The following is a 13,464-nucleotide window of genomic DNA, read 5'->3' on the forward strand; positions in this document are numbered from 1 at the left end:
GTACCTCATTTTGTTGCGTATGTCCTAATGGGGATACTAGATTTGCACATTTTAGAAAGAACACTAGATTGAAAGACTTTCTTGACTGTTGTCATTGTTTATCTCACTGCACAATCCAATATTGAGCTGTCATCTACTGACTAATAATCTGACTGTTTATTAATATATATATTTTTTTTAAACTGCATATTTTTTTATATTTCAATTAACAATGATGAAGAAAATAATTGCTGTGCACTTTTAGGTCATGAAACCTAATGCATTAACAAATGTTCACAAAATTAACTACATTGTAAATTATCACTTTTTATAATTAAACATGTCTATATTTTAATTGATAGATATTTCTGCACCGAATAAAAAATACCAGCATCTTTTAAGGAAGAATTATTCGTCTGTCGACAGCATAATGAGTGTGCGCGTGCTGCCTAAATAATATGCTGCCTAGGTAGACAACATTTTGGAACAGAAGTTCTCATTCTCAAAGTAACCCTGGTACAAAAACAACCTCTCACCTTCTGAAAGGTGTGGTTGGGGCTAAAATGCTGTTCACACTGCATCATGTCAAAGAAGATGGGGATGGTGGCTTTCCTCAGGTCAGGCTCAGGCACTAACGTGGCGTCCAGGATCGGCCCAACCATTGCAGGGATGAACTTGATCTTCTCTGGGCCTGGAAGTGACACATACATCCAATGATGCCCCAAAATAGCTGAAATGTTCTTTTCCGTTTTTATCTGCAATATGTACTTTGCCTTAGCCATTAAAGACAAACAGTACAGCAATGATTTTACTCTCGATAAAAAGCAATTTGAACAAAAAGACAGTCCTTAAGAACATTCTGCAAAATTCCTCTCTACTCTTGAAGCTTCTGTAATTGTCTGTGTCTCAAACAGATAAGAGGCACAGGAAAAAGGTTTTACCAAGATTCTGCCACATAACTCCCAGCTTAAAGCCGATGCTTTTCCGCATGTCTCCGCACCTGTTTACATTTTTAGGAACACAATTTAATCAAGTTTAATTTAATATCAGCCTTTAAAACAAAACCAAAAAAAAAACAAAAAACACTTGAACTCAAAAAGATTTGACAGAACAATGTCTCTCACTCACTTGTTGAGAATCTTGTCTCGTTTCTCAAGCGAGAAGGATTCCAGCTGCAAGGACTTGTGGGTAAGGAAGGCAACAATTAGGTGAAAGTAGTTGTTCCAAAGCTATTGAGGAAACACAAAAGGAAATCAATCACTGCAAAACAATTTCCAGAGTACAAAACGGACATAAAAATATCACAAGAATAAGGCAAAGATTCAAAAACATCTGTGTACAGCAATTTCCTGCATTTCAGACAATTGGCTCTTTGATAAGTTTTGGTCTCATTGTCATTACATAAAAAAACAGTACCAAAACATACCATGGTATTACTATGTTTAAGACATGCACCATGGTAATATCCTAGTATTCTTATATGCATATTGTATTGGGCATACATGCATATGTGTGTGTAACAAGATGCACAATTTGAGGTATAACTTATGTCTGCACAAATGGCGAAGGATATGTTTAATACTTATAACAATATTAATTGCACTGACAAAAAGGGGATTCACTGAGGAAAATCTGTATTTACTATTTCATTGTTTCAAGGACCACAATTGTCCTCGTTCTACCATCGCAAAGCCGGACGCTGCTTTTAAATTATCGTTGAGTGTTTGGTTACATATCACAGATGAGTAAGGCATAGTCACACTTTGATTATTTAAACAAATTAGTTTGTATTGATATACTGTAATGCAATTGCTTTTTTAATTGCCTGAGGTCTTACGGGTGAAATACTGCACAGGGTGTTGGATGAATGGTAACCAAGCAACAGAAAGTTTAGCTGTATTTTCAACAGCGCTATAGATTATATTTCCCAAATGCCTAAAGTGCACAAGGCTTAACGTGGGTGCAAAATCCATATGGTTTCCCAAAAGATAATCACAATCTCAACAGTAAAAACATGTTACATAAGAGCGTGCAATCACCAGAAAGCATCCATACGCTTCATAGGAATAACCTCACATTATTTTCCTGGACACACTTGCAGAGAGATGCATGCAGAGATAGTCACAGCACTTATATAAAACCAGTGGTCAAATCACCACTGCACAATCTCACAGAACATTAAAGAGGTTTTATTTTTATCTCTGGTCTTATAATAATGTTCGTCAAGTTTTTTGCACCAAAAACAGCCATAAATTAGATTTCAATGACCATTTTTTACACTCTCTCAGACCCTTAGGATTATTCAAGATGAAAATTCACTATTCACATATTAAATGAGAAACGGAGCATTGCTGCGCTTACACAATTTGCTTTTGGATACCTGGTTTTAGATGGTCCAGTTTATTTATCGAGAACACATTCAAGTGAGTTTTAGAATATTTAATGACTACAGTGTGTATTTCCTGGTAGAAACAGAATCATAGATAGGAAAATAATACATTTATTTGCTTCTTTTAACCACTCTGTCAGATCCCTTTTTCATTCCAACCAACAACAAAAAAAAAAAATCTATGCCGCTGTCAAAAAACAACCAATAACTAAGCAGGCAGCAGGTCTTAGCAGGCAGGGTGTTGTGCAAACATCAGATTTGGACATCAGATTGCCTTAATGCCTATATACTGCTTGTGAAGGCAGCAGTTTTCAAATGAAGGATTCAGCTGTGCTGTTCTTAGGATTGGGATGGAAGTACAAGATCTGAAAATTACAGTATGGTTAGTAAAATGAACTCTTTCATCTCAGAAGATTAAAGGAAAATAATATTCCTTTTGACACAGGCTTTTTAACAACAGACAGTATTCATTATTTTCTTCTTCAACATACCACTACGGTTCATTAAAGGTTCAATTAATGATTTTGTTAGTAGCTTTACATATTTGAAAAAAAAATTAATAATTCCTACACACGGCATGTTTAACCAGATTTTTCACAACCTTTTTGGTCTTTATTTCACCATAACAAAACTAAAACAAAAAAGTGGAAACATATTTCATCCATTTTATACCACTGACACAAAACACAAAAGCGGCATTATAAATGTCTTTACTCTCACTTTTTAACAAAATTCATGCTTCCTTACTGAATGAAAGTATTATTTCTCATTAACCCCAAACTGTGAAGAGCCATTTGTTCTGTCACCAGACAACACTGACCTCCGAATGTCTTCCGGATGGAAAAATGGAACCGGTTCTGGTGAGTTGCCTACAATGTGCAGTTGTGTCTGGAGCAACACTGGGATGCACTGGTGGTTTGCACAACCAGAAACACTATTGCATTTCTGGAAATATAACCTTGGTCTTGCCTGAAGCATAATTGCGTACTTAAAACCCCTTTATGAGACTTTGTCAAACTGACCTGTAAGTGGAAGTTAGCGGAGTCCAGAAAGTACTTGTTGAGAACATCAGAGTACTGGTCTATCGCCCGCAGAAACACTTTCATCTGGAGAAGATTCAGGATCATCCAGTCAGGCGGAAACACGTTGCCCATCAGGTTTTTGAACATGATGAAAGTCTCCATTAGAAAATCCTGGTGAGGGGAGACAACAAAATACAGGATTTATTGTTGTTAAGAGCATGTATGTACATGCCAAGGAATTCTATGATTAGATGCAGACCGGCAAATATATAAATATATGACCGAGCAGGAAAAACAGATGCTAATTTGAAGCGGCGCTTTGAACACACTAATTTCGTTGTGCTATTAAACCCTGACTCGCTTCGACCGACGACAGGGAAAAGAGCAACATCGGGCAGCTGTGCAAAAGGTGGATTATTTATAACTAAACTCTCGGAGCACAGAAGGCTCTTTCTGCATCTGCGATGATGGATGGCTCCTGCGGAGAGAGCGGGAGACTTACGATAATGTCCTGTCTGGTTTTGAAGGTGCTGATGTATTGTGCATAATGCGCGTCTTCCATTTGTTTCAGGATAGCGGTCATGCATGCCAGGTAGTGGCCCTGTGTCCAGAGGAAGAGAAGGAATAATCAATAACTTTACATGTGCTGCCCACACCGCTGTGAAAACTCATAGCCAAGAGCCTGGGCAAGGAAATAAACAAGTTAAGTTCAGTGGTGCGGTCTGTTGTTGTTATGAGCTTCAGCAGGTGTGTGTGGGCTTTGCCGCGGTGCGGTCGAAATTGCACCAGCTTTGGCAGGAAGGTAAGCAGATTCATCTCTGCCAAATCGTTCTAGAAAAGCTCAGTTTTGTGGCGTTCTTTGTTTCTTACTATGAAGGGAGAGTCCAAGCTCAGGCTGATGACCGTACGGTTGACCCTCCGCAGGAGACGGTCCACGATTAACTTCACATGACCGGACGTGGGACCCTGAAAGAATAAAAAGGTGAATTACATGCAACAAAGGACGGTTGAATGAGTGATGACTGAATCCAGAAACTACTCTCTCTCTGGTAAGATGACCTTATCTGACCTTATTTTGGAAATTTGCAATGCAACTGCTCACAAGTCACAAGAGTTTGACCTGAAATGTCTGTCTGTCTCAATGCATATCAACCGAAATGTCAACCAATCTTGAATGTGCTGTCATATCAACAAACCAGTGAAATGCATCATGGTTGAAAGATCAGCCTGTCTGTATTCATACAAAAAGTCACTCAATAGTCTTGTGTAGCCAGATATAAGTACACTCACCAATGCTGAATTTATTTGATCAAAAATACAGTAAAAAAAAAGTTATACTGTGAAATATTATAACTATTTTTTATATATATTTTATGATGTCATTTATTCCAGGGAGGAAAAGCTACATTTTCAGCATCATTACTCCAGTCTTCAGTGTCACATCCTCCAGAAATCATTCTAATATACTGATTTGATGTGAGAAGCTCTACCACATCACTCACCACGTTTTTGCAGTCCAGCATGTCCAGTACAGTGCTCAACAGCTGTACACAGGCCTCAAGATCTGGTTTGTTGGAGTGATCGTCCAGTTGTCCACTCAGCTGATCTGTGATCAGGGGCAACAAGACATCTCTGCAGTCTAGAAGCACAACAGAGAATATGAGGGGTTTAGGATGACACACAGCTTGTGCACTACGCATTTAGTGTGATGTCGATGAGATAAATTATATGTTGTGTCAAGTCCTACCTGGCTGTTTGAACAGGTTACTCTCAACAATTTTCACCAGACAGCCCAGCTTCTGCCTCACCATCTGAAAATCTGGGATGCTCTCGATGAACTTAGCCAGCTGAACACTGTGAGAGAGAGAGAAAGGAAAAAAAGTGTCAACTCTAAATTAATACTCTAAAGCTGACATACTTTTTTTTTTTTTACATCTGTGAAGTGAACATCTGAGTTACACTACCCTTAATTTGTCTAAACTGGTCTTCAAATATTGGATGTTTAACAAGCCTGTTAGAGATGTTTTTCCACAACCAATTTTCCACAAGATCTACCGCGCCAAACACATTCTGTTAGTGATAATGGTTGAAAGACATTTATACTTTAAAGCTTAAAAAATGCAACTGTTTTTACTGAATTGCTAATGCTTCAACGAAAATAAAAGCTTCACATTTCTGTGTTTTAACTATCAGGACTAGTTGGTGTTTTAATGCCATGCCAGCTTCCTTGGCTATTTTCATGGCAGGTAAGAAGTTGAAATATTATAAAAGATTAATTTAAGGTTATTAAAGTTTGCTTTAGATAAAAACTCTAAAATAGACAGGGCACTATCTCCCAAAGTGCTGCTGAGTAATATGATTTCCTAAGAGAACTTCAAACCACACAATTGAATCAAATATCTTTCAGAGATACACAAGGATCATAGCGGTGGATCTTCGTTTGATATTATTAACTTGTGTAAGATTCTGGAATGTCCGATTCTGCATTATGTATATATGATCTGATCCCAGGAATTATTGAAAATACATTTTTTAAATGATTTTTTTCACACACAGCAGTAAGGTACATTTCATTCAGTTTGTTTTTTGTACACTGATCCCATTCATTTAGCAGTTTTTTGATCATGTAAGATACGATGGTAGTTGTAACATTTGAGGGTGGAATGAAACTGTAACCATCAGAAACACTGACGCAATTTATTTACATTCATATGTGTTTTACTGTAACCATGATTTCTGAAAAGAGAAACGGCAATGAAGTTTTCACTTTACCTGAGCTCTACAGCGTCAAAGACCTTCTGCAATTCATTGATGATGGTGGGAAGATATTTCAAGATTGCTCCCTGTGAGAAAAACATATATGATATGATAATATATATATATATATTAGAAAGCATTAGCAATATGCTGATTTGCTACTCAAGAAACATTTTAAATTTTTATCAATGTCTAATTTTTTCCAGGATTCTCTGATGAATAGAACAGCATTTATTGGAAATAGAAATCTTTTGTAACTGAATAAGCGTACTATTTTCTTTCAAATAAGAAAAAATACTGACCACAAACTTTTGAACAGTAGTGTGAATCTTTATTTGTGGCTTTTACAAATGGCTGCATCGTTCACAAATGACATCTGTAAAGATATCTTCTAAAAGTAGTGAGACCTGCCTTTATCTTAACTCCTTCATCCAGAGGTCTGTCCATCAGATTGCTGATTGAGAGAAATAAGGTCCGAATGGAGTCGAGAAACTGCCCCGCATCTTCACTTTTCCCATAAAACCTGACAAATAACAAACAGAAAAACATTTTAGTGATGCTTGTCCATGCAAACATCAGCGATATGATTCTAGGGAGCTGTGGGCGGATGTAGAACTATCTATCTATCTATCTATCCATCTCTCATGCTATCTATCCATCTCTCCTTCTATCTATCCATCTCTCATTCCATCCATCCATCCATCCATCCATCGCCATGGATGTCCATATGGAGGTCCAATTGCCCCATGTCTTTGTACCAACATAGAAGCGAGTGATTTCTAAAATATAATTTTTACTGTTGCTTTTTCATTTGTATTGTCAGATGAAGGACAAGTTTAATCAAGCCCTCTTTTCAAGAGGAAATGAGGGCCGGTACCCACCTCAAATAGAGAATTCGAGACTGCACAATGAAACGAAAAAGATATTTGAAGGCTTTCAAGGCGGCGTATAGTCGCTCTGTATGAGCCGGGTTCTCAGCATGGCCCACAAAATAATTCAACACTTTGGTCAATTTCCTGTGAAAAGACAAGGCAAACCGAGGCAATTACAGCGCGCTTGCAAATAAACACAAGTCACAACTGAGAGTGTCACTGGACAGGTGTATATGGAGAACAGGTTAGATAAGAAGAGAGTGTTAGTCCGAGTTGGCAAAGTGAGAATTAAATGTGGAAAAATACTGGTGAGTTATATTAAAACATGTGAACTGTGCGAAATCCAAACAAGACATTAACTCTTACTGATACGCCAGAGTAGCGCTGAAGTGTTTGCTAATGTAGGTCTCCAAAACAGGGTTGAAATGCTGAAACTTTACGTCACCAATCAGTGAGATGATGAAAACCTGGACAAATAAAGCAAAAATAAAAAGTCTAGCACTTCACAATATAATCATATGACTTCAATCAAGTTTAAATTTAAATTTACTTTCTTAATAAATGTATCTCATTGTGAATAATTCATCAGAAGAAAAACATTTGTTTTCATTATATTTCATCAAATTGAAGTAACTCAGTCCCTGCCTCTGCAAGACTACCTTTCTTTTGTACTTATGCAACCAAGATCAAATTAGCAGAGAAAAATATTAATAACCAACTTGATTTTTATATCTTCTGACATGATGCATAACCTCAAAGGATTATAAGGCACTAACGTCACTCTCTGTCCCAAATGTAATGCAACTTAACAGTGGTTGAAAAACATACTGAAATAAAAAATAACTACTTAAAAAAATGATGTACGGGTAAAGTAGGCATCATATGGAGGAATAATCTGACTTGTATGTCTGTGAGGGGGAAGACATCCCACATGCAGATGGCCATATGGCGTGCTATGGCAAGGTTACTCATATGAATAACTAATGAAAACGCAATGACTCGGCAGAAGTGGCAGAGCACTCTTTATACAGTTGGTAACTTTAATCTAACTTTTGTGGAATGATTTGGCCCCAACAAGCTCAACAAGATTTGTATCACGATGAGAAAACGTACACACCAAAGTTTAATACTTGTTCATATCCTAGACCGCAACTATGAGTAACAGTGAAAGTATCGCTCATTCGGAACAAGCTTCCCACACTATGAATACCACTCCAAAAATGAAGTCTTTTTTCAAGATTTAGCCATTTCAATTAATGGTAAAATTCAATCAAATTCCTTACATACAGTATTATTCATATAATAAATTAAGAATTTTAAATGAGTAAAAACTGTAGTCACTTAGACTATTTTAATGTTGTCTTTACTAATTTTTCTGGGCCGGCAGAATGAAATTACCTAGCAGCCTATGAAGGAGTGAGACAGCTCTCAGATTTCATCAAAAATATCTTAATTTGTGTTCTGAAGATGAACGAAAGTTTTACGGGGTTGGAACAACATGCGGGAGAGTAATTACTGACAGAATTTTCATTTTTGGATGAACTAACCCTTTAAGCTTTGGTGTGTAACTTCTATTCGGGATACTTAACACTTACACTCATGTGGCATGTTGGGACCAAATCATTGCACGAATTGACAGGAAAGTTTACATGTAATTTCTTTGATTGCTCCTTGATATTTCCAGATTTTCCATTACTGGAAAAACTCCAAAACAGAAGCATAATTGGAAACTAGTGGATCTCCGAAGAGCGAGTTAAATAATCAATACTTGCCAGGGCATTGAAAACTAGTGTATCATAGGTTTCTTCCTCTGAGGTCTCCATCATGATATTAAAGAGAGCGTCTAGTGTGTCCTGCAGGAACTAGAGAAACACACAACAAAAACTTTAGATCATAAAGCAGCATTTTGCAGAAGGCCAATGTTGTGTTTTCTCACAAGCTTACTTTAATAATCTCCCCTCCATCTACTTCCATCAGTTTCTGAAGAATTTCTCCAAGTCTCTCAGTGTTTGATCTCCAGTTGAGAAGCCCCAGAAGGTCAACTGAGACAGAGGAAATTAAAAAAGTTTTACAAATCCACCAACTGCAAGAACTTTACTGCTTCATACTGTCACATTCTGTGAGAGTTTAGCACACAATTAAACGTTATCTATCATTATCTATTTTCATCCCTCTTGTTCCAAATCATATGATCACATGTAATCATTGCTTTAACGTCATTGCTCATTGTTTCTGCTTAAATGAATACATGACGTTAGCTAACTGCGTGATTTTCTTACAGCTGTGTATTTCTGCCATATGGACATTATTTTGACACAGTCACCTCTGATCACAGATTCATCTTAATTGTAACCTAGAAAAATGTATTTTCTGTAAAGCTGCTTTGACAATATGCATAGTGAAAAGCGCTCAAATAAATGTGAAAATGAAATCTGAAGGTAAAGTTTAACATGCAGAGACATCAAACAATGTCAGGTTTGCAAAGACATGAGGGTAAATTATGACAAAACTGTCATTCTTGGGTGAGATATTGTGGAAATATTTAAATTAAAAATATAATAAATGACTGTGGTGGAAGTGCTGTTGATTTTACTACAGGAAATACCGTTTTGAGTAAGCTTTGTAGAGCAGGTGAGGGTGGCGATCTGGAAGCTGTCTTTGGTGATAGGAATGAGACCGGCAGGATGGAAGGACTTTCCCGTTTGTCTCTCTTTCTCTTCCACTTCAGCATACGAGCCAGGCAGAGTCAAATACGTCTTGGCGTCGTCAGTTTTCTTCACATCCACCTGTAGGAACAGAAGAGGAACTTGTAGTGGCACTGCATGTTTGAAATAGAAAGGCCACATGACATGGAACAACAACAGATACTGCAGGTATAAAGGGAAGTTCAGAAAAGTTTGAGGAGACCCAAAGGTCACATGCTAAGATGAGTTTAACTGACTGAAATGCTTTCAGCGAAGAAAGAACACTACTTTTCAAAAGCTTGGGGACAGTAATATATTTTTTATTTGAAAGACATTAATACATTTCACATTCAGCAAGGATGCCTTCAATTGATCAAAAGTGACAGTCAAGACGTTTATAATGTTTCAAAAGATTTATATTTTAAATAAACGCTGTTCTTTTGAACTCTCTTCATTAAAGAACCCTGAAAAAATGTATCACGGTTTTCACAAACTGTTCACAAACACCACTGTTCTTAACATTGATAATAATCAGAAATATGTTTCTTGAGCAGCAAATCAGCATATTAGAATGACTTCTGAAGGATCATGTGACTCAAGACTGGAGTAATGATGCTGAAAAATCGCAGGAATAAATTACATTTTAAAATATATTCAAATAGAGAACAGTTATTTTGAACCCAGAACATTCCTTTAAGATGCCCACCTTGTAGACAATGAGATCGTGTTTTCCATCTGGGAGTGTGGTGCCATCCGACTTCATCAGGCGGACAAAGCCCATGCCAAAAGGCTTCTCGGACTTATCTCTGGCTACAGAAATGTAAGCAGACAAACTTTCAACATTAAAACAAACTTGAAAATAGAGTAGTGCAGAGGTTCTCAACCTGGGGTCAGCAAAAATGCTAATGTGTTTAAGTGAGATCTCCATAAACTCTATATTCTTTTTTTCTTTTTTTAAATGTTTTTCAAGTTTAATATTTAGCCCATTGTTCTACATACAGTTCTTGCAACCTCAATGTCATGCACAATAGGGACTCACAATCTTGAGAAGATCTGTGTCTAAAGGTCAGCCTCAGGTGACATCGACACACATCCTCAATAGGAATGGCCACCTGACAAACAGATGGGAGCGAGTGAATGAAAACTCTAGTGCAGCTCTTAAGTCCCTTTCATATGACCCATGTGAAGGGCTCCAACACACCTCTTAACACAAGCGTCAGTTGACCTTGACATGAAAAGCATTGCAGGCAGTGTCACAGAAGGGCAATTTTCTTGCACGGCAGCATGAAAGTGGAAGGTGTATGCAGTGAAAATAGGAAATCGGATATGGAAGAGGGAACACATTTGAGCTTAAAATAAGATCCGGGAGATCACAATAAAACATTACAGAAAGAATGAAAAGGAAACATACTCTCTCTGATTGTCAAGATATGCATTTTACATTGTGTGTGTTCATTTCACCAGATCATTTTGTCCAATCTTACTTTGAGGAACTATTATAAATAGTGGCAACACTTTTTGGTAACAATTTACAATAACATCTCATTTGCATAAGCTTAAAGGAGAACTCCGGTCAATTTTAACATTGAGCTCATTTTTTTGTACATTTGGAGTGCTGTCAATACAGAGAACAACGACAAAAATCGGTGTTGCCTATTTTTAAAATTTGCACCCTGTTGACTTCTTTTAAACCTGCTTTTAGCCTCTTAACATCCTTGATGTGTCATTACAAGTGCACAGGTCATGTGAGTGATTCCTTCAGAGTGAACACGAGTGAATCTGACTGCAGTAGATGTGATAGATATGTATAAAAATGATGTTATTTAAGCCAGTGCAAATACCTGTGTTTACATCCTGTTTTCGGTTGAAGTCCAAAGTAGTCGATTGTCGAGTTCACGCGCGTGATCATAGGTAACTAAACCTATGCGCGTGAACTCGGCAATCGACTACTTTGGACTTCAACCGAAAACAGGATGTAAACACAGGTATTTGCGCTGGCTTAAATAACATAATTTTTATACATATCTTTCACATCTACTGCAGTCAGATTCACTCATGTTCACTCTGAAGGAATCACTCACATTAGCTGTGCACTTGTAATGACACATCAAGGATGTTAAGAGGCTAAAAGCAGGTTTAGTACTTGCCCCATTGAAGTCAACAGGGTGCAAATTTTAAAAATAGAACAACTCGGTGTAGGCAACACCGATTTTTGTCGTTGTTCTCTGTATTGACAGCACTCCAAATTTACAAAAAAATGAGCTCAATGTTAAAATTGACCGGAGTTCTCCTTTAACAATAAGCAATACATTTTTTTAAAGCATTTATTATTCTTCGTTAATGTTAGTTATTAAAAATATAATTGTTTATTGTTTGTTCGTTAGTTCACAGTGCGTTTACTGAAGTTAACAAATAAAACTTTTGATTTAAATAATGTATTAGTAAATGCTGAAAGATTAAATGCTTAAGATTAAATAAGATGAATGTTAACTACTGTAGTTAACGAATGTGAACATATTAAACCTTATTGTAAAGTGTTACAATTTTTTAAATGGACAAAGAGTTGGGTGTCGATATGTGTTAAAACAAATTATAATAACAGAAACTGAGATGACAAAAATATATATTTTTTTACTTTTACAATTAAAACACAATTGGCCTTATGGGAAGTGCTTCAAAAATAAATCTAAAGTGAATTTTTTGTTTAAGATCAGCTGTAAAATGTGCGTCAATGTTCATGCAAAAATGCATTAGCATGGTTGAGTTAGCAAAGAGGTTTTAATGAAAGTGATATTAAATAAATGAATAAAACATGCAACTTCAGTTGCACAAAGAATCAGTCGCTCTTCCATCTTGTTATAATATTTGACTGCGTTGAAAAAAGTTGAAAATGTTGAACTTTGAGTTACAGGTTACAACGCTTGAATACGCTGCATGCAAAATAAAGCGAGGTTGTGCTGAACTGTAGATTAATGCTTTGCATTGGAGAATGCTTGCGTGAGTCATATGAAAGGGCCTTTAGCTTCAAAACTTCAAAAACCTGAACCCAGATGCTTTTGTTTTCGTCCTGGTGTTTGTACCTTAACCGTCTCATTCCAGCAGGGCTGCTTGACTTGATAGTAGATGACAGACTTATATTCAGTGATCCCTTCATAGCCAGCTCCAGGAAACATGGCTTTCTGAAGAGAGATTGAGAAGGTAAAAAAAAAAAAGATTTAGTTTTTCTTTTCACATACAGTAAGTGTTTTGCAGCAGAAAAAGTTCAATGTTAACAAGACCAGAAATTGGCAGCGCACAGCTTGAGTTGAAGGAAACTGTGTTGCATAATGTGCAGTATATAAAATGACAGCAAGACTGAAAGACAAGCTTAAATCTCTTAAAAGGGGGAGATCTTTTTAGGAAATGTTTCAGAATGAATTTTTTTGTATTTTTCAGTGTTCACGGGTGTAAACAGGACACACATTACTGTGCATTACAGATCGAAATAGCATTTGGCAAGAACAGAACTGTAAAAAGCTTTCTGTACTGTGTGTTTGAACATTTAAAGAAAGCAGCCGTTTCATAAAGGAGAAAGATCTGTGAGCTGTTTTTATGCCAGCAACAGTTCTGCTGTCAAAACACAGAGATAAAGGGGGTGGATGAGCTATGCATGCTAAACAGAGAAAGTAAAAACTGTTAGTCAATATAAACAAGGAGAACGGAGGACAGTGGAACCAAAGAACGTGTTTTTTTATTCAGATCATTCATAGTGAAATGACGAT

At 36.8% G+C, this 13,464-nt stretch overlaps 1 protein-coding gene across 2 annotated transcripts in view; it reads right to left on the reverse strand.

The window, feature by feature from the left end:
• The window catches only part of dock5 (dedicator of cytokinesis 5), a 63,333-nt gene that overhangs the window by 27,922 nt on the left and 21,947 nt on the right, over positions 1 to 13,464 (reverse strand). Inside the window, exons 15-32 of one of the 2 annotated variants that reach the window (XM_081350009.1) lie at positions 12,784 to 12,882; positions 10,743 to 10,815; positions 10,410 to 10,513; positions 9,625 to 9,805; positions 8,964 to 9,061; positions 8,792 to 8,881; positions 7,386 to 7,486; positions 7,029 to 7,163; positions 6,559 to 6,670; positions 6,163 to 6,233; positions 5,138 to 5,244; positions 4,893 to 5,029; positions 4,261 to 4,356; positions 3,893 to 3,991; positions 3,391 to 3,561; positions 1,108 to 1,208; positions 921 to 979; positions 516 to 670 (exon numbers count right to left, since the gene is read on the reverse strand). In XM_081350009.1, the coding sequence (XP_081206135.1) occupies positions 516 to 670; positions 921 to 979; positions 1,108 to 1,208; positions 3,391 to 3,561; positions 3,893 to 3,991; positions 4,261 to 4,356; positions 4,893 to 5,029; positions 5,138 to 5,244; positions 6,163 to 6,233; positions 6,559 to 6,670; positions 7,029 to 7,163; positions 7,386 to 7,486; positions 8,792 to 8,881; positions 8,964 to 9,061; positions 9,625 to 9,805; positions 10,410 to 10,513; positions 10,743 to 10,815; positions 12,784 to 12,882 (1,989 nt within the window). Of the gene's footprint in view, positions 1 to 515; positions 671 to 920; positions 980 to 1,107; positions 1,209 to 3,390; positions 3,562 to 3,892; positions 3,992 to 4,260; positions 4,357 to 4,892; positions 5,030 to 5,137; positions 5,245 to 6,162; positions 6,234 to 6,554; positions 6,671 to 7,028; positions 7,164 to 7,385; positions 7,487 to 8,791; positions 8,882 to 8,963; positions 9,062 to 9,624; positions 9,806 to 10,409; positions 10,514 to 10,742; positions 10,816 to 12,783; positions 12,883 to 13,464 lie in introns of both variants that reach the window. The other variant, XM_081350010.1, reaches the window with a different exon arrangement.

Source organism: Scardinius erythrophthalmus (genome assembly GCF_964197995.2).
Source record: "Scardinius erythrophthalmus genome assembly, chromosome: 20".
Classification (NCBI taxonomy): Eukaryota; Metazoa; Chordata; class Actinopteri; order Cypriniformes; family Leuciscidae; genus Scardinius; species Scardinius erythrophthalmus.